This window comes from Aquarana catesbeiana, linkage group LG10 (genome assembly GCF_042186555.1).
Source record: "Aquarana catesbeiana isolate 2022-GZ linkage group LG10, ASM4218655v1, whole genome shotgun sequence".
Taxonomy (NCBI): domain Eukaryota; kingdom Metazoa; phylum Chordata; class Amphibia; order Anura; family Ranidae; genus Aquarana; species Aquarana catesbeiana.
Window position 1 is genome coordinate 42466628 of NC_133333.1, and position 25628 is coordinate 42492255.

Genomic DNA, 25628 nt, shown 5'->3' on the forward strand with positions numbered 1-25628 from the left:
TCAAGATCCAGGGCTCAGGTAAGTAAACCGGGGGGGGGGGGGGGGCGGTCACTGCAAGGTGTTTTTTCACCTTAATACATAGGATGCATTAAGGTGAAAAAACACGAAGGTTTACAACCCGTTTAAAGTGGTTAAGTACTTACAGACCACTTTTTACTACAGGTGAGCCTATAATATAGCTTACCTGTAGCTACCCCAAATATCTCCTAAACCTGCACGGTTTAGGAGATGTTCCCTGTATCACCATGTGCCAACATCATTGGCACATGCGCAGGTAAGTGTCTTTGCTTCAGTTAGTTAGCCATCACCAGCGGCTCCTGCACGCATGCGTGGGAGTGACGTTATCGTGGCTCCAGCCAATCACAGTCCGCGATACCCAGAAGTAGCTCCGGGAGCTATGTTGCCGACCGGAGCAGTGTACGAGGACCACTGCGGGGGCTTCGATCTAAGGTAAGTAATTCATAATGAGCTAGTATGCCATGCATACTAGCTCATTATGCCTTTGTTTTGCAGGGTTTTATTTTTAGTGGGTTTACAACCACTTCAACCATACCCTCAAATCATACCACCAATATTTCCTACTGCAGCAAATTGTTGTCCTAATTCTTTCAGCCTTAATGATATTTATGAAAAAAAGTTTCCAACATATTGGTTGAAATTAACTGAAAACGGGGAGGCAGGAGGCGGAGCCTAGCAGAGCAGACATGCATTGTTAGAGCTCCACACCGCTGAGGAGAGAAGAGAAGGACAAAGCGGAGCCTGCAGGCTCAAAAGGTATCCATTTGAACCTTTTTGCCCCAGGGAACAAACTGTGAAAGTTTGGGCAGGAAATATGGTACTGGGAGGAAACCGTGGCAGAAATAAAAATCACCTCACAAAGAGCTCACAGGCACTCACTGCAGCTGAAGCAGCTCCAGTCACCTCACAAGATACAGCATCAGGGCGCTCTCACAGACAGAAAATGTCACAGCAAGACTCTCCATTTGAGTCAGATACAGAAGAAATCCTCTCACAAACTTCTCCACAAGCCTCCTCAGTATCCCCAGTAATATTATTACAATTTGAAAAGATGCTTCATAAGGCTTTAAAACAAACCTCAGACCAAATAACAAAAAGCCTAACCAAAGAAATAAGAGAGCTGGGAAACCGCACTGCAGCCTTAGAAATAAAAATGGATGAAATTGAAATTACAACCCAAGAAAATATAAGAGAATTGGAACAATTAAAAAAAGAGAATTTAATACTTCAAACTAAGCTCGAAGATTACGAAAATAGAGCCAGACGTTCAAACTTGCGCATAAGGGGAATACCTGAAACTGTGACAGACCTGCAATCTACTATTACTGCTCTATTACAAGAACTAAAGCCAGATATCCCTATTGAACGTTTAGAACTGGACAGAGTACACAGAGCCCTCACAGCCAAAAAGAAAGATGGACCCCCACGTGATATAATCACAAAATTTCATTATTACAGAACGAAAGAACAAATACTAATTGCTGCAAGAGAAAAAAATGAACTTAATTTTCAAGGACACAATTATCAAATTTTTGCTGACCTATCCCAACTTACTATTACTAAAAGACGATCCATGAAACCCCAACTAATGGAACTGCAACGCCACAACATTATGTATCAATGGGGCTTCCCCTTTTCAGTCAGATTTAACTACCAAGGTACAATTTACAGAAGCAGATCAGCAGATGAACTACAACAAACCCTTTTAAAATTAAATCTGACAGAACCCACAAGCAGCAACACTCCCACACGCAGAAGAATAGCGTCATCTTCACCTTCAGGCAGCACCCAGAAAATTTCAGAACAAAATGGGAATCATCATTCTCACAAAAGAGGCCGTTATGCCACATCATCCATGGACCAAGAAGATTCAATGGACTGACATCCTAATTCCTGATATCTCTTCATATATTATACTAAGAGATGGTTCTCTATAAAAAACCTATATTTATAACTGAATGTAACTGCATTCTGATAGTCACACACTGTGTGGGATCATGTTACATTCCAGTTATATTTCTTATTACTTCTGATTCATATAGCCTTAGAATATATAAGTGAAATAAGGAAATTCTTGTTCAGTTATATATTATCAGGTAATAACAATAGATTTATTACTTTTTAGGACAAATATGTTCAATAATCCAGAAGTAATGGAAGCTTTTTCTTTCTTTTCTTAAAACAAATATATTATTACCTAACTAGTTCCTAGAATTATGTTTTTGTTTATTCTAATCTGAAGCAATACAACCTCAATTTTATGAGTTAACATATCTAAACAGTTACATATGAATAAAATATGTAATTGTTTACTCTAAAAGGGTTAAAATCCCAAAATAATTCAAACTATCGTCATCAATACCAAAGTTATTAACAGTACCTTTCTAACTGAATTATTTAGCCTAGGGCAAGACTAAACATATACAACCACCCTGGAATAAATAATTTCAACAAAAACTATATTCTGCACTCCAATTAATGAATCATCATTTTGATGTCTTTTGACATAGCACTTCTCTCCTGTAAGCGGAAGATCCTTGTACCCCCATTAGCCCTCCTCATTCTCCCAACCATATTATGTGGGAGTGTGACGAAGGCACTTATTCCCCTGAGAGAGATATTTATTCTCTTTCACGGGTAAATTGTGATTACTTGCAAAAAATAATTTATACAATGTATCATCTAATCTCGTATGTTTTTTGTTTACTCTTTACTCCAGAATTCACTGGTTTCTTTTCTATCTATTCATCTCTTCAGTCCACACAGGTTGATCTGCGCAGTCAGCTCTGCATAACAAAAAGTAAGTCAAAACTATTTGATCTATTGCCATGGCACCACTGAATATACTTTCCCTGAATGTTCAGGGAATAAATGTCCCTCAAAAAAGGACCAAAGCCTTCCGTACTTTCCATAACAAGAAGGCTCACATAGTATGCCTCCAAGAAACACACTTCACCAAAGATTCTACTCCAAAATATATTTCTCATTTTTATCAACAAATTTACACGGCTTCTGCCTGTACCAAGCAAAGGGGAACTCTAATTGCATTTCACCGATCCACACCATTCACCTTATCATCAGAAATTAAAGACCCAGAAGGTAGATACCTGATACTCATGGGTTATATAATGGATACAGCAATCACGGTGATTTCCTACTACGCTCCTAACAAACAACCTACACCATTCCTCTCACATATATTACAAGTGATTAATACACACAAAACAGGAACAGTGATAATGTGTGGGGATTCGAACCAGGTCCTCCTCCCATTTCTAGATAAATCACCTTTTACACCATCCAAAATAACCTCTAGATTACCTTTTTCTCAACTTCTTTCCAAATACAATCTGGTAGATTCATGGAGAGAAAGTAACCCAATGAAAAAAAAATTCACTTATTTCTCGCACCCTCATCAAACCTTCACCAGAATAGATCATATTTTTCTAACAATAGGAATGATACCAGAAATTATTGCATCAGATATAATTCCGATTCCGTGGTCTGACCATAATGCAGTATACACTACTATAGCCTCAGCCATACCAAAAGCGCATGACCCAACGTGGTACTTACCGGACATAATGCTCAAACACCCACTACATCAGATGGCCATTGAACAAGCTTTAAAGGAATACATATCAATTAATAATACAACAGACATCTCCCCAATAACACTGTGGGAAGCTCATAAGCCTGTCTTGCGTGGTACAATACAAAGACAAATGGCACTATTTAAACGGGAACGCAAAAATCTAGCAAAAAAACTAGAGCTCAATTTTAATGCAGCCTACATATCATTTCAAGATAATCCATCTCAGAGTACAAAATCTCATCTGGAAAAATCTAGATTGGAATACGATCTATTTCTCACTGAGTCAGTTGATAAATCCCTCAAACGCTCCAAACACAATTTCTACATGAATACAAACAAACCAGGTACATATTTGGCTCGGGCATTAAATTCAACTAACAAATCTTTCAAACCAATACGTTTGAAATTATCAAAAAATGTTTACACTTGTAATCCAGTTAAAATAGTCCATAAATTTCACTCACATCTCGCAACTTTATACAAGACAAACAATGAATTTAATCCTACAGAAGCTGAATCCTTCTTCTCAAAAATAACCTTACCTGAGTTATCTCAGAATCAAAAAAGCAGTTTGGATGAGCCTATAACTATAGATGAAGTTGCTAACGCCATAAAAGACCTAAAACTTAACAAAAGACCAGGCCCAGACGGCTACTCGGCTTTATACTATAAAACATTCTCAGAAATACTCTCTCCCATTCTCACTGAAACTTTTAACAAACTTCTAGATGGACATTCTTTTCGGCAAGAAACACTAATGGCAATTGTTTGTATGATCCCAAAACCCCTTTCTGATGATACTTCCTGTGTGAATTATCGGCCTATCTCTCTGTTAAACCTCGATATTAAATTATTAGCAAAAATAATAGCAAAACGCCTCAATAGCATTATAGGAAAATTAATACATAGAGATCAAGTAGGCTTCATGCCAAATAGACAGGCAGGCGATAATATACGCAGGGCAGTGTTATTGGCACATATTGCTAAAAAACGGAAAATCCCTTTATGTTTTCTATCTCTCGATATTAAGAGGGCATTTGACACAGTATCCTGGCAATATATGCAATATTCATTACAAAAATGGGGTTTTGGACCCCACTTTTTAACATGGATCAAAGCATTATATAATAAACCCAAAGCCTATATAAAATATGCTGGATACAAATCTGAAGCCTTTAATATCGAAAGAGGTACCCGACAGGGTTGCCCATTATCTCCCTTATTATTTGCCCTTATACTCGAACCCATGGCCCAATACATCAGAACAAACCAAACTATAACTGGCATTGAAGTAGGAGGTATTACACACAAATTATGTATATTTGCAGACGATATATTACTTTTTCTATCATCACCACAGGTCTCTGGTCCTAACTTAATACCAGCTCTTGATGGATTTGCAGCCCTATCCGGCCTTATGATTAATGCTAAGAAATGCCTAGTGCTTAATATTTCACTCACAAACATGGAATTGATCCCGGCTAGGGCTGCACTCCCATTCACATGGGCAGAAAAATCAATCCCATATCTTGGAATTCATTTAACAGCATCTCATTCTGACTTATTCTCAACCAATTATCCTCCTGTATTAAGACAGATCACAAATCTAATAAAACAATGGTCGCAACTTCCTTTATCCTGGATAGGGAAGATTAATGCAATCAAAATGACTATTCTACCCAAATTGCTTTATCTATTCAGAGTCCTCCCTATTCCAATTCCTTCCTATTTTTTGAGAATAGTACAAAAAAGAGCAACTTCGTTTATATGGGGATCTTCTAAACCACGTATACCTATACACACACTACATCTTCCCAAAAATAAAGGAGGCCTGGGATACCCTAATTTTACTAACTACTACAGAGCAGCACATTTGGCCAGTCTGTCCAAATACCATGCAAAACAGGAAATCCCATTATGGGTATTTATAGAGGCTTCAGAAAATGACCCTCTATTAATATCAAATTTATTATGGCTTGATCCTAAAGACCGCTTTAAAATTCATAATCCCATAACTAAACACTTCTTATCTCTCTGGGATAAACTAAAAACCAAATATCAGTTACAATCTCCACACAATCCTCTCCTTTCTTTTATCAGAAATCCGGCCTTTTATCCGGCATGGATCTACCCAAATTCTTTTAAAGCTTGGACAACATCAGGCATTCAGACACTAAATGACTTCATAGCATCTAAATCATTCCTTTCATTCCCATCGCTTAGAGAAAAATATGATCTACCAAACTCTGAGATATTTAGATATCTCCAAATCAAAAATTTCTATACACCATTCCTAAAGGGGGATACACCATTATCCCAATTATCCATTTTTGAATCAATCTGTACAAAAGATCCATTTGCTAAAGGTACAATTTCATCACTTTATAATCAATTATATGGAGTAGCAAATCTTAATAGACCCTCTTACGTTCAGAGGTGGGAGGAGGACCTGGGACGAACTTTGGAAGACACGGACTGGTCTAATATATGGCTCACATCTAAGTCATCTTCACCCAACATCTTGGCACTGGAGACAAATTATAAAGTCCTAACTCGCTGGTACCTTGTACCCGCTAGAGTGGCAAAATATTCACCTAATACCTCAGCTCTTTGTTTTCGAGGATGCCCAGAAATAGGCACATATTTACACATATGGTGGACGTGCCCAGTAATCCAAACCTTCTGGAAGGAAGTCTTCGTGATTGCATCTAAAATATTTAAAAAAATAATACAACCAGATCCATATTTAACTTTACTTAATCTAAAACCGGAATGGTTAACACTCTCTCAATTCAAACTTATGATCCAACTAATAACGGCTGCAAAACAAACAGTGGCCAAGGCATGGAAATCTCCTACATTGGTACTAGCAGAAACAATTCACAGAATGAATAATACAATGTCCCATGCTAAGATGATAGCCATCGATCAAAATCAAATTCCAAAATTTGAAAAACTTTGGCATCCTTGGATAAAACAACAGTTCCTGTCAAATTTCAATGACTCTGTCCTGTTGCCATGGTAACAGATTAAATGACTTACAGAGACACCCATTCTAAGGCTTCAAAGAGAACTAAAAAGAATAATAAACTGACGAGCGGGACAACCTTGTGGACCATACCTCTACCTTTCAACCCTTTTTCTTCTTTCTCTTTCCTTTTCTCCACCTTACGATTAAAGCTCATTATCAGAATTTATTTGACTTATATACACTCTACTTGTAAACAATATGTATAGTAGGTATAAATCATTTAAATACCTACAAAAGTAACTAAGGAAATTATATATATCTTTAATTTAGGTTTACGTGAACCCAATGTTTAATATTTGAAATTTCATGATATTTACCTATATAAACCCTACTGTAAAACAATGAGCTTACTTTATAGATCCTTGTAAACTTACTTTATGTATCTTTATAACATTGTATACTCAATAAACTTCTTTTGACAAGGAAATTAACTGAGAACATGTTCATAAAGCCAGCAATTTTCCACTCTCCAGTGGGCTTTTGGTTTAGCATATGTGAAACTTCATACTGTACATAAAACAACAAAACATAAAACTTAAAACATAATAAATAGGACCAATGCAGCAAGCATTCTGGTCCACCTTCACACACTACCATACATTATTGAGCCAGGCAAACATAGATCATTTTGTACAAATCACTCAGGACACAAATCAAACCCTTGTTGTTGTTTTGCTGAAATGATTGTACTACTCGATGCTCCTGTCTTTGCTTCATTCAAAGCACATTCTCTCATATTATTTGCTCTAAAACAGCCTTTCTCAACGAGAGTTCCATGGAACCCTAAGGGTCCTCCAAAGGTTGCCAGGGGTTCCTTATGCAGTGAGCAATTTCTGCCTCTTATTTGAGCAACAACTGACACCAATGATCTTTTTAACTAACTGCAATGGAGGAATTCTTTCCAATGATCACAACTATAAGGAGTATTCTTCCCAGAGACCATCACACTAATGTACCGTGAGCTGTAGATATAGACTAATTAGCTGGGGTTCTCTAAACCCAATAAATGATTTCAAGGACTCCAGGTTAAAAAGGTTAAGAAAGGCTGTTCTCAGGTATTTTTTCATGCATCTCACCTACGTTGTACAGGAACAGAAGCCAGTATAACAGAAGTTTATAGTATTCAGGTAGTCCATGATATGCTGACATCTTGCCGTCAGTGCTGTAGAGTTCCTGGCCTCTCAGATGAGTGTCCCAGTGTTGTGGAAGCAACTTGAAAAATTCAAAGTTGTGAGATGGATTTGTATATTTTATTGCTTTTCTCTCCATTGGGTGGTGAAGCCAAATGAAAGACAAGGCACAGAAGCAGAAACAGAGCTGTAGATATGTAGGCAACCAAATGTAATATGTGAGGAATTGTATAGCTATATATAGCTGGAATCTGATGGGCTAAGCCACTGTTTCTCAACTCCAGTCCTCAGGTACCCCTAACAGGTCATGTTTTCAGGTGTTCCATTATTTTGCACAGGTGATTTGATCAGTTTCACTGCCTTAGTAATTAACACATCTGTTTCATCTGGGGGAAATCCTGAAAACATGACCTGTTGGGGGTACTTGAAGACTGGAGTTGAGAAACATTGGGCTAAGCCACACACTGGCTTATACGGTGCCGTGAAAAAGTACTCATACCCCTTGAAATTTTCCACACTTTGCCATGTTACAACCAAAAAAGTAAATGTATTTTATTGTGATTTTATGTGATAGACGAACATAAAGTGGCATGTAATTGTTACATAGTTACATAGTAAATGGGAGGGTCCTAGTATTAAAGTACCTAATATACAGGGTGACTCTGTAGGTACTTAAAAGTCACTTGTGCCAACGTCCCCGATATTGAGTTAGGGATATCAAAAGACTGAAAAAGTTTTGGGACTTTAAAGGCACAACTGTAGTGGACTACACAACGTATAAAAAAGAGTTGAATTTTATTGATAACATACAAAAAACAAAGAGGATAGACAGAACATCATTAAAACCACATCAATTCTAGACATACAATCATATCATAACACCATTCAGGATCCTATCCTGCATTTTTGTGTGTATTCCTATATATTCGTATACAATTAGGTCATAATCCAAATAAAGGAAAAAGGTAGACTTCCCCTAAAGAGTTGGAATTGGGGGAGCATTGCAGGTCTGGTATTCCCAGAATGATGTATTCTCCAATTGCTCTACATGTTTCACGTTGACAAGGAACGCTTGACATACAACAGGCAGCAGTTCAGCGGAACGGTGTACTCCCGGATTTTCCTCCTGTCTCTTATCACTTTTATTGTGGGAACTGTAGCCTGTATGAGCTCTCCCTATCTACAACCACTTGATGTGGTATATCTGGGAATCCCTGGTGTCCGTTTGCTGCCCACCTGATTTTTACCAATACATTCTTACCTCGATCGCTTTTTGCGACTTACTGACCTAAATTCATCTATGTGAACAAATTTTTCCCTTTACACACTTATTTGAACCTCTAGCTCCTGAAGAAGCGTTCCTTGTCAACGTGAAACATGTAGAGCAATTGGAGAATACATCATTCTGGGAATACCAGACCTGCAATGCTCCCCCAATTCCAACTCTTTAGGGGAAGTCTACCTTTTTCCTTTATTTGGATTATGACCTAATTATATACGAATATATAGGAATACACACAAAAATGCAGGATAGGATCCTCAATGGTGTTATGATATGATTGTATGTCTAGAATTGATGTGGTTTTAATGATGTTCTGTCTATCCTCTTTGTTTTTTGTATGTTATCAATAAAATTCAACTCTTTTTTATACGTTGTGTAGTCCACTACAGTTGTGCCTTTAAAGTCCCAAAACTTTTTCAGTCTTTTGATATAGTTACATAGTAGGTGAGGTTGAAAAAAGACACAAGTCCATCAAGTCCAACCTATGTGTGTGATTATGTGTCAGTATTACATTGTATATCCCTGTATGTTGCGGTCATTCAGGTGATTATCTAATAGTTTCTTGAAGCTATCAATGCTCCCCGCTGAGACCACCGCCTGTGGAAGGGAATTCCACATTCTTGCCGCTCTTACAGTAAAGAACCCTTTACGTAGTTTAAGGTTAAACCTCTTTTCTTCTAATTGTAATGAGTGGCCACGAGTCTTATTAAACTCTCTTCTGCGAAAAAGTTTTATCCCTATTGTGGGGTCACCAGTACAGTATTTGTAAATTGAAATCATATCCCCTTTCAAGCGTCTCTTCTCCAGAGAGAATAAGTTCAGTGCTTGCAACCTTTCCTCATAACTAAGATCCTCCAGACCCTTTATTAGCTTTGTTGCCCTTCTTTGTACTCGCTCCATTTCCAGTACATCCTTCCTGAGGACTGGTGCCCAGAACTGGACAGCATACTCCAGGTGCGGCCGGACTAGAGCCTTGTAGAGTGGGAGAATTATCGTTTTATCTCTTGCATTGATCCCCCTTTTAATGCATGCCAATATTCTGTTTGCTTTATTAGCAGCAGCTTGGCATTGCATGCCATTGCTGAGCCTATCATCTACTAGGACCCCCAGGCCCTTTTCCATCCTAGATTCCCCCAGAGGTTCTCCCCCCAGTGTATAGATTGCATTCATATTTTTGCCACCCAAATGCATTATTTTACATTTTTCTACATTGAACCTCATTTGCCATGTAGTCGCCCACCCCATTAATTTGTTCAGGTCTTTTTGCAAGGTTTCCACATCCTGCGGAAAAGTTATTGCCCTGCTTAGCTTAGTATCGTCTGCAAATACAGAGATTGAACTGTTTATCCCATCCTCCAGGTCATTTATAAACAAATTAAATAGGATTGGTCCCAGTACAGAACCCTGGGGAACCCCACTACCCACCCCTGACCATTCCGAGTACTCCCCATTTATCACCACCCTCTGAACTCGCCCTTGTAGCCAGTTTTCAATCCATGTACTCACCCTATGGTCCATGCCAACGGACCTTATTTTGTACAGTAAACATTTATGGGGAACTGTGTCAAATGCTTTTGCAAAATACACCACGTCTACGGGCCTTCCTTTATCTAGATGGCAACTCACCTCCTCATAGAAGGTTAATAGATTGGTTTGGCAAGAATGATTCTTCATGAATCCATGCTGATTACTACTAATGATATAGTTCTTATTACTAAAATCTTGTATATAGTCCCTTATCATCCCCTCCAAGAGTTTACATACTATTGATGTTAGGCTAACTGGTCTGTAATTCCCAGGGATGTATTTTGGGCCCTTTTTAAATATTGGTGCTACATTGGCTTTTCTCCAATCAGCTGGTACCATTCCAGTCAATAGACTGTCTGTAAAAATTAGGAACAACGGTCTGGCAATCACTTGACTGAGTTCCCTAAGTACCCTCGGGTGCAAGCCATCTGGTACCGGTGATTTATTAATGTTAAGTTTCTCAAGTCTAATTTTAATTCTGTCCTCTGTTAACCATGGAGGTGCTTCCTGTGTTGTGTTATGAGGATAAAGACTGCAGTTTTGGTTACTGAAGCCCCCCGATTCAGTCGTGAAGACTGAGAAGAAGAATAAATTCAATACCTTCACCATCTCCCCATCCTTTGTAACCAGATGTCCTTCCTCATTCTTTATGGGGCCAATATGGTCTGCCCTCCCTTTTTTACTGTTTACATACTTAAAGAATTTCTTGGGATTTTTTTTGCTCTCCTCCGCTATGTGTCTTTCATTGTGAAGTGGAAGGAAAATGATAAATGGTTTTCACAATTTTTTACAAATAAATATCTAAAGAGTGTGGTGTGCATTTATATTCAGCCCCCCTGAGTCAATACTTTACCAACTTTGCACATCTAGAGAGTGCCATTTTTGCCCATTCTTCTTTGCAAAATAGCTCAAGCTCTGTCAGTTTGGATGGAGAGCATCTGTGAACAGCAGTTTTCAAGTCTTGCCACAGATTCTCAATTGGATTTAGGTCTGGACTTTGACTGGGCCATTCTAACACATAAATATGCTTTGATCTAAACCATTCCATTGTAGCTCTGGCTGTATGTTTAGAGTCAAACCTCCGCCCCAGTTTCAAGTCTTTTGCAGACTCCAATATTGCCCTTAATTTGGCTCCATCCATCTTCCTATCAACTCTGACCAGCTTCCCTGTCCCTGCTGAAGAAAAGCTGTGGGGATGGTGTTTTCAAGGTGATGTGCAGTATTAGTTTTCCTCCACACATAGCGTTTTGCTTTTAGGCCAAAAAGTTCCATTTTGGTCTCATCTGACCAGAGCACTTTCTTCCACATGTTTGCTGTGTCCCCCACATGGCTTCTCATTAACTGCAAACAGGACTTCTTATGGCTTTCTGTCAAACAATGGATTTCTTCTTGCCACTCTTCCATAAAGGCCAGATTTGTGGAGTGCACGACTAACAGTTGTCCTGTGGATAAATTCTCCCACTTGAGCTGTGGATCTCTGCAGCTCCTCCAGAGTTACCATGGGCCTCTTGGCTGCTTCTCTGATTAATGCTCTCCTTGCCCAGCCTGTCAGTTTAGGTGGACGGCCATGTCTTGGTAGGTTTGTAGTTGTGCCATATGCTTTCCATTTTCAGATGATGGATTTAACAGTGCCCGTGAGATGTTCAAAGCTTCGGATATTTTTTTTATAACCTAACTCTACTTTAAACTTCTCCACAACTTTATACCTGACCTGTCTGGTGTGTTCCTTGGCCTTCATGATGCTGTTTGTTCACTAACATTCTCTAACAAACCTCTGAGGGCTTCACAGAACAGCTGTATTTATACTGAGATTAAATTATACACAGGTGGACTCTATTTACTAATTAGGTGACTTCTGAAGGCAATTGGTTCCACTAGATTTTAGTTAGGGGTATCAGAGTAAAGGGGGGCTGAATACAAATGTACGCCACACTTCTCAGATATTTATTTGTGAATTTTTTAAAAACCATTTATCATTTTCCATCTACTTCAAAATTATGTGCCCCTTTATGTTAGTCTAGCACATAACATTCCAATAAAATAAATTTAAGGTTTTTGGCTGCAAAATGACAAAATGTGGAAAATTTCAAGGGGTGTGAATACTTTTTCAAGGCACTGTATATGAATTGTAGACTCACCCTTTAAGATCTCCCTGTCTCAATTCCTGGCTATGTTCCAGCAGGGCAGTTAGGATCCCACTAATAACTATGATAGATATGCAAACTTTGGAATTGGAGTTCCTATAAAATCTTTTAGGTGGTTTCAACATTCAGCGAAAACTGAAAAATCACGTTTGCCTGTACGGACCTTTTAACTACATTAAATCCAGACTGTTTCACCTCCTGCATGTCCAGGCTAATTTTCGATTTCAGTGCTGTCACACTTTGAATGACAAATACTCAGCTATGTAACACTATACCCAAATGAAGGTCATATAATGTTTTTGCAATATAAAGGAAAAAAGATCAATCCTGATGTACTGACTGCCTATTTCATTTGCTGAGGCCCTAAAATGGACAGTACAAATACCCCTCAAATGACCCCTTTTGGGAAAGTAGGCAGTCCAAGGTATTAATTAACAGGCATGGTGAGTTTTTTAAGTTGTATTTTTGGTCACACTTTTTAAAAAATGAATACATTAAATAAAATGTGTTTTTTTTCACAAAGTTGCAATTTTCACAAGTTATTTTTCACACAATTATACCCCAAAACACATTCTGCTTTGCCTCTCAGTATAGAGATACCACATTTGTGAGTCTTTTTCACAGCCTAGATGCATATAGGGGCTCAAAATTCAAAGAGCACCTTTGGGTTCTTAGGGATTATAAAGTACACATCTAGTTTCCTGACTACATATCATATTTCTTGAGTCCCTGAAGTGCCAGACAAGAGAAACACTCACAAAATGAAAACAAAAGGGAAAAGACAAGAGCAATGTAGTAAACGAGGTGAACAATATTTATTAATAACTGCAAACACAAAAAGGGGAGCTTGTGCAAAGCGGAAAAAGTCAAAGCGGCTACCTCTGGAGCCCTGAGCCGATGTGAAATTCCCCTGCTTTGGCCATCAGTGGGGGGAGAAGAGCAGAGGCAGGAGGGAGCCGCTACTGCAGGGAGACAACCGGACCAGGAATGGAACCTGGAGCATGGATGGAGAGGATACCTGACATGGCAAGGAGTGTGCTGGGAGATAGGAACGCATTTCAAAGTATTTTGCTTCTTCCTCAGCCTAAAAGTGGCTACCCGCAGAAACTAAATGCAGCACTATAGGGGCAGGTCCAGGAATGGCTTCAACTGCTCGCCAGAAGGGTCAAAAAGCCACAGATGCTGGTGACTGGAGCCAGCTGAAGCCACGAATGGCAGAACGTAGGAGCAAAGAGTGAACTACTTCACATATCATACACCCAAAAAAGGCTGGGTTCACACTGAAGCACGTAGCGACTCACAGGGGTCCAGTGCGTCCCTGTTCACTGTTTCAGGTCCGATTTCAGTCCAAATTTTTGGCTGAATTCAGACCTGAAACGGACCAGAAGACCCACAGGACTTCTGTGCAATTCACACCGGAGCCGCCCACTGACATGTGTGAACTGGTTCCATAGAGAGCCGGTCACAATCTCCTGACATGCAAGGATGCAAGGTTGATGCAAGGAATCCGCATCCAATTCACAATAATGTGAACCTGGCCTAAGAGCAAATAATAAAGTTGTGGCTGTGTAAAATCATAATTATAAAAAAAAATATCAAAAAGACCAAAACACCTTAAAAAATTGTTGTATTGGAATCAAAAAGAATTGCAATTGCACATACATTATAAAAGTGTACAATAGACATGTGCGCCGTCAATAAATTCATTTTGTTTAGTTGCGTTCCGTTTCGTATTAGCCGTTAATTCGCATTTCGTAATTGGTGTCCAAATTCAATTTGGATTCGTACGAAATACGAGTTTTCGTTAGGTTCGTTAACTTTTCGTAACAATTACGAAAATTCGTTATGATGAATTTATCATTATGAGGGGCTCCCACCATTCCTGTGCTGTGCTCATTATGAGGAGATCCCACCATCCCTGTGCTGACTTCCTGGGTTTTTAACTTCATCATAACAAATAATCGCAATTAACGAACATTCTTGTTTTGTCCAATTCTGAATCTCCCATCGACTACCAGTACCAGTCTCCCACTCCCATATTAAAAAAGGTAATTTTCCCAACCCTCACTCAGCAACAGAAGAAAACCTCTGATTGGTCAACAAAACACCAGTTACGTTTCGGAATTCCAGGATTGGATATTAGTGACGGTTTAGTGCACGAGTGTTTAAAAAAAGTATTATCAAAATTTTCTAGACCAGAATGAATTTTCCAGGATGTGGACAAGTTTTTGTTGTCTACACAGAGTATAGAGGAACATGTCACTCTTTTGTCTGAGTTATTTACTCTGTTACAAACAGCAGAGCTGAAACTGAACACAAAGTCAGTTCAGTTAATGAAAAATCAGGTAGAATTCCTTTATATGCAAATTAGTCATGTACAAAGACAGTTATCACAGGAAAAAGTTAGAAACATTTCCGCTATTCCAGTTCCAACATCTTACAAGGCATTATATCAATTTTTGAGTGAAGTAAATTGTTGCAAAGAGTTTTTACAGAAATATGATGATAAAGTTAAACCATTATTTGATTTTTTGAGACAAAAAGATGTTGTGTTTGATCAACGGGGTCAAACCCAGACAGATCCCTTTGAAGTGTTGAAAGGGGATCTGCAGATTGCTCCTTCATTGAATACAATTGTAGTTGGTTTGTCTATGCCTGTTGTTTTGCACACTGATGTATCTGAGAATTCGATTTCAGTAATTTTATCTCAATTAAAAGAAAGTGATCAGAAAAGAATAGTTTTTTCCTCCAGAGGTTTGACAAATATGGAAAAGACCATTGACACACATATGAAGCAATTGTTAAGTGTTTATTTTGCAGTCAAATTAACAGAAAAGATTGTGAGATCTAGTAAGATGATATTACAGACACCTGATCTATCATTAAAACTTTGTATATAGAGAATTAATTCAGGAGAATTATATGACAAATATTGCCCATTTTTTAAAACTTTACAATTTAAATTTAAACAGGTAGATTTGGTAACAGAACATTCTCAGCTATATTCACAAAATTATGTTTGTACAAATGTTTTCAGAAAACCTGTAAATGGTATTTTTAGAACAAGTGCTGAGAGAGGCTTTGAGCCAGTATTTGTTAATGCTATTAAGAGTCATTCAGTAGGCCTTTCTATGTGTTACCAAAAGAATGGTTATGCTATTCATCAAAAATTCTACAGAAAATGCTGAATTGTAAGATGCCAAAAATTACAGTACAGCATGCATTAATCTAAATCTTAAAGAGGAGAAGTAAATGGATACAGTTTTCTTCAATCTTCTGGGTTGATTTGAAACCTTTCTTAGTTTGTGAAAACGAGGTTCCAAATCATGACAAAAAGGAGAAATTGCATCCTGTTATATTTAAAATACACAGAATAAAATAGCATAAGGAGCATAGGCCAGTTTAAGAGAAATAGAGCAAAGTAAGGTAATTAGAAATGTTATTACTAAAATATGTCTTTCATGTCATAATAAAATATTAGGATTGTGGTATGTAAAATTAATAAGTAAATGAAGGTATATTTTGCATTAGTAAATTCAAAATAATGATACTGCACTTTGTTTCAGGATCTGACTTGTAAGTCACCAAAAGAAGAGCAATTTAATATTTCTAGACCTTCCAGATGAAAACAAACCCTTGAAGTTTAAGAATATCAGTACTAGAGAAGATTTGACACAAGACATTCATTCGTCATAATTATTGTTGTCTTTTAATGTTCAATAAATTTTTCACAACTTTACAGAGTGCAGGAAGAAAAATAATAATCAGAAAAAACCTCAGGACCTTTAATAAGAGAGAAACCTCTAAAAAGAATTGACTTTTGATTTTTGACTACTGATGAAATCATTTATCCATCAGATATATTGCAGTTTTTTTATATATATACATTTTTTGTGACGTGATATGTTTATCATATCAAGAGGAGATATTCTTTACACATCAAATTTTACAATCACATATAGGGGGTTATTTACGAAAGGCAAATCCAGTTTGCACTATAAGTGCACTGGTAGTGCACTGGTAGTGCACTTGGAAATGCAGTCACTGTAAATCTGAGGGGAACATCTGAAATTAGGGGAAGCTCTGCTGATTTTATTATCCAATCATGTGCAAGCTAAAATGCTGTCTTTTATTATCCTTGCATGTCCCCCTCAGATCTACAGGGAGTGCATTTGTAGTACAAAGTGGATTTGCCTTTAGTAAATAACCCCCATAGTGTATTTTCAGAGTTGAAAGGGTTAAATATCCTTACAATAGAGCCACTTTAGTTAGAAGGAACATCTGGTTTTAATTAAGATAACAGTACATTTTTTCTAAGTCATATAGACAAGTTAGGACTAAGTTTACATTGTAATATGTATTTATTTTTAATATGTATGAATGAATTGAAGTTAAGAAACATATTTTAAGTTCAAACTTTGACAAGGTTATTAGAAAGTTTATATGGATTATTGATTTATGCTAAACACAATTTGGAGGGAAAGTATGAAACATATTTTTGAAGTGACATCCATACATCAAAGTATCGTACTACAATGTTACCTTTATGAAATTAAGGGAATTGATTATTTAGTAAAAGAAAAAGAAAATAATAAGGGTGAAAATATTTTTTTATGGTATATGAAGCAAAAGGTTTAATAATTTCATTTTTCCTATATAGAATCAAAATTGCAAATACATTCAAATCAATTATCTTAAGATCTAAAAGCATGTATGGATATGAATGAGATGCGGTTGTAAATGGATTTAGATAAGAAAATTATTAAGATTGTTTAAACAATCATTTTAAGAGGGAAATGTTAGAAAGTTTCTTTTGTCTAATATACTGTACATCTATTAACAAATATTAACAAGTGAATGAATGGATTCGATCTTACAGAATAATTGAGTTGAATAAATATAAATATTTTTACCTTTTAGTATGGAAAAGGTGAAATTATATAGATTCTTATACTTGTAAAAGTATATATACATGATGTTATAAGCTCATAAGCATTTCTTTGGAGAGCTCACATATGGCAATAATTATTTGGTTTCCTTCACCTTCCCCCATCTGTGAGAAGGAAGGATTTAAAAGTTCATGTTTTAGTTAAGATTATACGTTTGTTATACTACACAATATTATATATATATATATATATATATATATATATATATATATATATATATATATATCTACATATAGATATAGATATAGATATATTTTTTTTATTTTTTTTATTTAGGGTGTTAAATGGTTTCACACAAAGTTTTTGCCCACTCCTCAGGAATAACAAAGCAACTCCCATCATTATGTGAGGAGGATAAGCCCTCGGTTTTCTGTAGACCAAGAAAGCTTAGAGAAACTTTAAACCAGCCCTTCTAAAGATAAAGTGGGGATCAGTTTTTAGGAGTAAAAAGCTAGTAACAGAAGACAGAAAGGCAGATCTGCTGCAGACACACCACAAGACATTGAAGAAAGCTGCCACATCTACATACACACACATCTGATTCAATCTTCATCTTAAGAATATAATACATTATTAATGATATTTTTACATTCTACATTTTGATATTGTTCTTGTAATATTTTGCTATTTTTATTATTAAATCAATTTTTGAGCTTTTACACAAGAATTGAACGGAATTTCTTGGAACTTTCCTCATCAATATGAATTATTAAAATATCGATATTAATACCATAAAACAATATTTTAACAGTTTGTTTCCCAGCTATAGCCATATCCCAACTAACCACCATTTTCCCTTACCATAATATAAAAAATACATTCCAGATCAAAAACAGTGGATGTGTTAAAGCTTATCTTCAGCATTAAAAAAAATAAAACATCACAGAAGGTAAACTACAGCTTTAAAACATCCAGAGTGGTGATTAAGAACCTTTCCAAGTGACAATTATTAGGATTGGTAGAGTTCAGAAGCTCCTGTCAGTGCTGATGCATTACAAGGTTCCCGCCCCTTCATCAATGTAGTGGCACCAGTAGGTATCTAGTGCTAACATTGGTATAGAGTTTGGGTGCTCTCCTTTTCTTAGTACACCTCGGAAACTGATCACTAAAGCTTCACAATGTACCCTTCCAAACGATTCCCTTGTGGTCTTCTTTTATGCCACCACTATGCCTGTGGGAGCCAATACATGATTGCTCCTCACCTCTGGAATGTTGCAAAAAGTCTGAAACCATTATTATGGAAGCAAAGCACAGTCCCTACACGAAAAGGCTGACTCATTAGGGTGCCAACTACAATGGGAGCCGAGAAATGGGTACATGAATTAAAGAAGCGCTACAAGCAATTCCATAAGTCTTGGACCTCCTAGATAGAATTTATCTCCTCTACTGAATATAAGACAATCATAATAATTATAGTCCAAGTCCTCTTGGTGCATGCCTAGATGCTGAATTCAGAGATGTGAGATGATATAATAGGTGTTTTCTTAATGTTTCTCTTCCGCTTTCTTACTCTTTCTATATCCGCTCTTTATTGTTTTCCCGATTCAATACAGGTGTAGATTAACAACGTGTTCAGTCCAACCTTGAGCTCAACTACTATTTCTATGAACTGGATTCAATTCAATGACCTCAATATGGAATTGGTTTATTAGGCATGAAGCCTAAATTAATTCACTTGGATTTTGCCTTTCCTCAGTATCCCTTTTATACAGTTTCACATTGTTTCACATTGAAACTTCTGCTGCTTTCTTCAGGCCAGCCAATTACAGGTGGAGCTGCATTGTACATCAATATGGATTTATGATGGGCATGATACAAGTGTGACCCTTGTAAGTGTGTTCCCACTTTTTATATTTGTTATTAATTTTTTTTTTTGCACAATCCAGTCTTACTTCCGGATATTTAAAACTGGCAGGTATTGATAGGTGAAAAGGGGTATCTTACTTGGTGAGTGTGTTCTCTTTTATATACTGTGACATATGATACATTTTATCTTGTAATTCCAGTTGAATCTATTTGAAAAACCCCAAGGGGAAACCTGAAGACAAAAGATGATATAAAAACAATAAATAAAAATATAAAAAACATAATATATATAATGTATGTACACACACACACAGAGTATACTGTATACAGTTCTGCAAGTATGTGCCTACTCATGAAATAATTAATTTAGGTGGAATTATTTTTGTCCTCTGGTAATTTAACATATTTGTATACATTGCCACCCAATCTGACAGTTTTTAGCTTAAAGCCTTTGTTACCCCAACACTTCATATAATCCTGATATGTGCCCGCCTTACCTTTAACTTGTATCAGAAAGTATCCTGTTTTCATTGTATTGCTTCCTTTATGTCAAATCCCTGGTGTTCCTGCTAGTCCCCCTGTTTTCCTATTAAAAAGTGACCACACTAAGCAGGAGAGCACATCATGGTCAGTTCTCTAGCTATGTTGGGAACTCAGCCTGCTCTCCTCCAATCATCAGACTTGTCCTGACACGCCCCCCCCCCCGCATAGCTATTTACTGGGGAGATCAGTGTACTGCTGCTTCTCCTCCCCAGCTCTTATGCAGCTGAGAACAGAGGGAATGTGATCACTTATAAAAAAGGTATTTATAATGTTTTTTTTTATATCTATACAAATATGTTTTACCTTTCATTTCTATTTTAAACAAAGTAGTTTGTTTTACAAGGCGTTTACAATCACTTTAAGGCTGCCCATACATAAACAATTATCTTGTACAATTTTCCTTTAGGTTTACCAAAACCAATATAAGGGTCAAACCTAAACACTTTCAATTTGTATGCAATCAGGCAGGCCCTTGCACTACATAGTTGAAGGTAAATCTAAAGGAAATTGAATAAGAAGATTGTATAAGGTATGGCCCATGCTGCAAGGGTTAACTGCTCATTTAGTCTTGGGGAGAGTAAAAGCAATTTAATTTACCTGATCCTCCACTCCCCAGGCAGATGGCACCATGTTTGCTCTGGAGTTGGACTGTCTCTTGGTGTTATCACATCCATGCAGGGCTAAGGACCCTGTGTTCATGCTGATGAAGTAAGGACCTTAGACCGCTGGAACATGGAGGAGAATACACTAATGCCCCATACACACGATTGGATTTTCTGACGAAAAATGTGTGATAGGACCTTGTTGTCGGAAATTCCGACCGTGTGTGGGCTCCATCACACATTTTCCATCGGATTTTCCGACACACAAAGTTTGAGAGCAGGCTATAAAATTTTCCGACAACAAAATCCATTGTCGGAAATTCCGATCATGTGTACACAAATCCGACAGACAAAGTGCCACGCATGCTCAGAATAAATAAAGAGATGAAAGCTATTGGCCACTGCCCTGTTTATAGTCCCGACGTACGTGTTTTACGTCACCGCGTTTAGAACGATCGGATTTTCCGACAACTTTGTGTGACCGTGTGTAGACAAAACAAGTTTGAGCCAACATCCGTCGGAAAAAATCCTAGGATTTTGTTGTCGGAATGTCCGAACAAAGTCCGACCGTGTGTACGGGGCATAAGAGTACAGGTCCAGCAGTGTAATGAAGTGGAGGATTAGGTAATTAGATATTCTTTCTGTGCTCCCTAGACCTAAACGAACTACACCCACACTGCAAGGGATCATTTTTAATTGTACTGGAGTTTGGATTTAGGTATATCCTCACACTAAAGTTATCATTGGGGGAGTGTAAGCTGACCATGAAGCGAAGTGAAGAAGTATTGTATAGGCAGACAGAGCAGAAGCAGAGCATGGACCACAAGGGATAAAACAGGAGAAAGAATGGGGGCTGAGCATAAACAGGATGAGGGAAGTAAAGAAGGCAAAATTACAACTGGTTGTGGACCAGGGGGCATAAAGGAGGCAGAGGGTGAGCTGTTGATGGAAGGGAGTATAGAGGATAGGGTGACAACACCTAGTCATAAAATACTAAGAAATATTGAGAAGGCAGCATAGAAGTTAACCAGAGAAGAAAGAGGCATAGCAAGAGTGAGTGAGAAAGCACATCATAGAGGATCATGGGCCAGGGAAAGAGAGAGGAGAATGCTGGATATGCTCATAGACAGGGGATAGAGGAGGCAAAGTGGACCATTGAGAGAATAGGTACAGCATGATTATGGCTGGTGGGAAGAAGGTAGGGGTGAACATAGACAAGGAAGAGAAGAGGTAGAATGGAACTAATTGTTTCTAGGGGGCAGAAATGGGAGAAGACTGACAACGGGTCATATTCCAGTGGGAGAGGATGCAGAGGAGGAATTGGTCAGCCATGAATCAGAGGATGAAGAGAGAATAGGCAAAGAGGGAGCAGCAGGGTTGCTGTTAGAAATCACAGGGCCCCATACAGCCTACCTGAGAGGGCCCCCCTCCGGCCAAAAGTGACTAAGGACATAGATTTATCAGTCTCTTTCTCTACAGCCCCAGCTGCACAGATCAATGAATAGGAAGCAGTCTGAGGCTTCCTGCTCATTCACAAACTGAAGCATAGTAAACCGTTTGTTGAAGCTGTTATAGCTGCAAAGACTGCAAAGGGTGGGCCACCTCAATATTGAACCCTACAGACTAAGACTGGGATGCCATTAAAGTTCATGTGCGTGTAAAGGCGATACTTTTGGTATTATAGTATATATGGGCTTCACAGGGACTGAAATAAAAAAAATGTCTGGAGTTAGACTTTAATAGATATTCAGTAAACCTGTTCTTACCATCAGGGCTTCCCAGTCTTAGATGGAAGGGTGCTGTATATGGTTCTGTCCTTATGCGCTAATTGCTGTTCAAAGAATGAAATTGATGAGTTTACATATATTCATGGCACAGAGACTACAAATGTTTTGCTAGGGGCTCTTATACTTGTGACAAGAAATGCTAGGTTCAATGTAAAGCACTGGCACCCCATCTCCTTAACCGCTTCAGCCCAGGAAGATTTTACCCCCTTCCTGGCCAGAGCACTTTTTGAGATTCTGCACTGCGTCGCTTTAACTGACAATTGCACGGTCGTGCGACGTTGCACCTAAACAAAATTGACGTCCTTTTTTCCCCACAAATAGAGCTTTCTTTTAATGGTATTTGATCACCTCTGCGTTTTTTTTTTTTGCGCTATAAACAAAAAAAGCGTCAATTTTGAAAAAACGCATTATTTTTTACTTTTTACTATAATAAATATCCCCGAAAAATATATATAAAATTTTTTTTTCCTCAGTTTAGGCCAATATGTATTCTTTTACATATTTTTGGTAAAAAAAAATCGCAATAAGCGTATATTGATTGATTTGCGCAAAAGTTATAGCATCTACAAAATAGGGGATAGTTTTATGGCATTTTTATTATTAATTTTTTTTACTAGTAATGGCGGCGATCTGCGATTTTTATCGGGACTGTAACATTATGGCAGACACGTCGGACAATTTTGACACATATTTGGGACCATTGGCATTTATACAGCGATCAGTGCTATAAAAATGCATTGATTACTGTAAAAATGTCACTGGCAGGGAAGGGGTTAACACTAGGGGGCGATCAAGGGGTTAATGTGTTCCCTAGTGTGTGTTCTAACTGAAGGGGGAAGGGGACTGTGTAGGGGAAGAGATAGATCGCTGTTAATAAGCACATAAACATTTCAGTTTAAATGTATCTGATGTATATAATTATATTTGAAATACCAAAAAATATTGATAATTGTGATAACAATACTTACCTCATATTGAGATTCTTGAGTTGCTTGCATCTACATTTAGAAAAAAACATGCAAAATGTATAATACATGGGAAAAACAAATATCAAAAGTCAGATGACACCAAGCTATGCAGTGGAATAACGTCCTTACAGGATGTCTCCAATTTACAAGCCAACCACAATGCACTGTCTAATTGGGTAACTAAGTGGCAAATGAGGTTTAATGTTGATAAATGTAAAGTTATGCACTTGGGGGCTAAGAATATGCATGTATCATACATACTAGGGGCAGTACAACTGGGGGAATCAATGGTGGAGAGGGATCTGGGGGTTTTGGTTGATCACTTGATCACTGCAAGACCGCAGTGCATTGCTGTATGATGATTGGCAAAAGCATACACCTGACCTGCATGCTTTGGCCAATCACAGCACGCTCCTCAGCGAGAGCCGTAATCGGACAAAGGCAGGGTGCCTTTGGCCAATAATGGCTATGGGGGACTAAGTCCATGTCCCACACTATATAAGGCTGCTTACACAGCGCCCGTATAGTGTGTTAGAGTGGACAGAGATAGAGAGATTGAGCTAGATTAGGCAGGCAGGTTAGTTAGTTAGTTAGTGGCAGTGTATTTGAAATATATATATACAGTCAGACTAGTGTGTGTATATATATATATATCTATATATATATATATATCTATATATATACTCTGCATTCAGCGTAGCCTATATATACAGTGGGGACGGAAAGTATTCAGACCCCCTTCCTTAAATTTTTCGTTTTTTGTTATATTGCAGCCATTTGCTAAAATCGTTTAAGTTCATTTTTTTTCTCATTAATGTACACACAGCACCCCATATTGACAGAAAAACACAGAATTGTTGACATTTTTGCAGATTTATTAAAAAAGAAAAACGGAAATATCACATGGTCCTAAGTATTCAGACCCTTTGCTGTGACACTCATATATTTAACTCAGGAGCTGTCCATTTCTTCTGATCATCCTTGAGGTTCTACACCTTCATTTGAGTCCAGCTGTTTTGATTATACTGATTGGACTTGATTAGGAACTTGATTAGGAAAGCCACACACCTGTCTATATAAGACCTTACAGCTCACAGTGCATGTCAGAGCAAATGAGAATCATGAGGTCAAAGGAACTGCCTGAAGAACTCAGAGACAGAATTGTGGCAAGGCACAGATCTGGCCAAAGTTACAAAAAATTTCTGCTGCACTTATGGTTCCTAAGAGCATAGTGGCCTCCATAATCCTTAAATTGAAGATGTTTGGGGCGACCAGAGCCCTTCCTAGAGCTGGCCGTTCGGCCAAACTGGGCTATCAGGGAGAAGAGCCTTGGTGAGAGAGGTAAAAAAGATCACTGTGGCTGAGCTCCAGAGATGCAGTAGGGAGATGGGAGAAAGTTGTAGAAAGTCAACCATCACTGCAGCCCTCCACCAGTCGGGGCTTTATGGCAGAGTGGCCCGACGGAAGCCTCTCCTCAGTGCAAGACACATGAAAGCCCGCATGGAGTTTGCTAAAAAAAACACCTGAAGGACTCCAAGATGGTGAGAAATAAGATTCTTTGGTCTGATGAGACCAAGATAGAACTTTTTGGCCTAAAATTCTAAGCGGTATGTGTGGAGAAAACCAGGCACTGCTCATCACCTGTCCAATACAGTCCCAACAGTGAAGCATGGTGGTGGCAGCATCATGCTGTGGGGGTGTTTTTCAGCTGCAGTGACAGGACGACTGGTTGCAATCGAGGGAAAGATGAATGCGGCCAAGTACAGGGATATCCTGGACGAAAACCTTCTCCAGAGTGCTCAGGACCTCAGACTGGGCCAAAGATTTACCTTCCAACAAGACAATGACCCTAAGCACACAGCTAAAATAACGAAGGAGTGGCTTCTCAACTCCATGACTGTTCTTGAATGGCCCAGCCAGAGCCCTGACTTAAACCCAATTGAGCATCTCTGGAGACACCTAAAAATGGCTGTCCACCAACGTTTACCATCCAACCTGACAGAACTGGAGAGGATCTGCAAGGAGGAATGGCAGAGGATCCCCAAATCCAGGTGTGAAAAACTTGGTGCATCTTTCCCAAAAAGGCTCATGCCTGTATTAGATCAAAAGGGTGGTTCTACTAAATACTGAGCAAAGGGTCTGAATACTTAGGACCATGTGATATTTCAGTTTTTCTTTTTTAATAAATCTGTAAAAATGTCAACAATTCTGTGTTTGTCTGTCAATATGGGGTGCTGTGTGTATAT

General features: G+C 38.1%; 2 protein-coding genes across 2 annotated transcripts in view; both read right to left on the minus strand.

Annotated features, from left to right (window-relative positions):
• LOC141110639 (cell adhesion molecule CEACAM1-like) overlaps positions 1–7913 on the minus strand; it is an 82736-nt gene extending 74823 nt beyond the window's left edge. Inside the window, exon 1 of the mRNA XM_073602107.1 lies at positions 7721–7913. Coding sequence (XP_073458208.1) covers positions 7721–7913 — 193 coding nt within the window. The remainder of the gene's footprint in view (positions 1–7720) is intronic.
• A 7673-nt stretch (positions 7914–15586) lies between these two features.
• LOC141110643 (cell adhesion molecule CEACAM7-like) overlaps positions 15587–25628 on the minus strand; it is a 66541-nt gene continuing 56499 nt past the window's right edge. Inside the window, exons 8-10 of the mRNA XM_073602110.1 lie at positions 23383–23412; positions 22394–22458; positions 15587–19714 (exon numbers count right to left, since the gene is read on the minus strand). Of these exons, the coding sequence (XP_073458211.1) occupies positions 22396–22458; positions 23383–23412 (93 nt within the window). The 3' untranslated portion in view covers positions 15587–19714; positions 22394–22395. The remainder of the gene's footprint in view (positions 19715–22393; positions 22459–23382; positions 23413–25628) is intronic.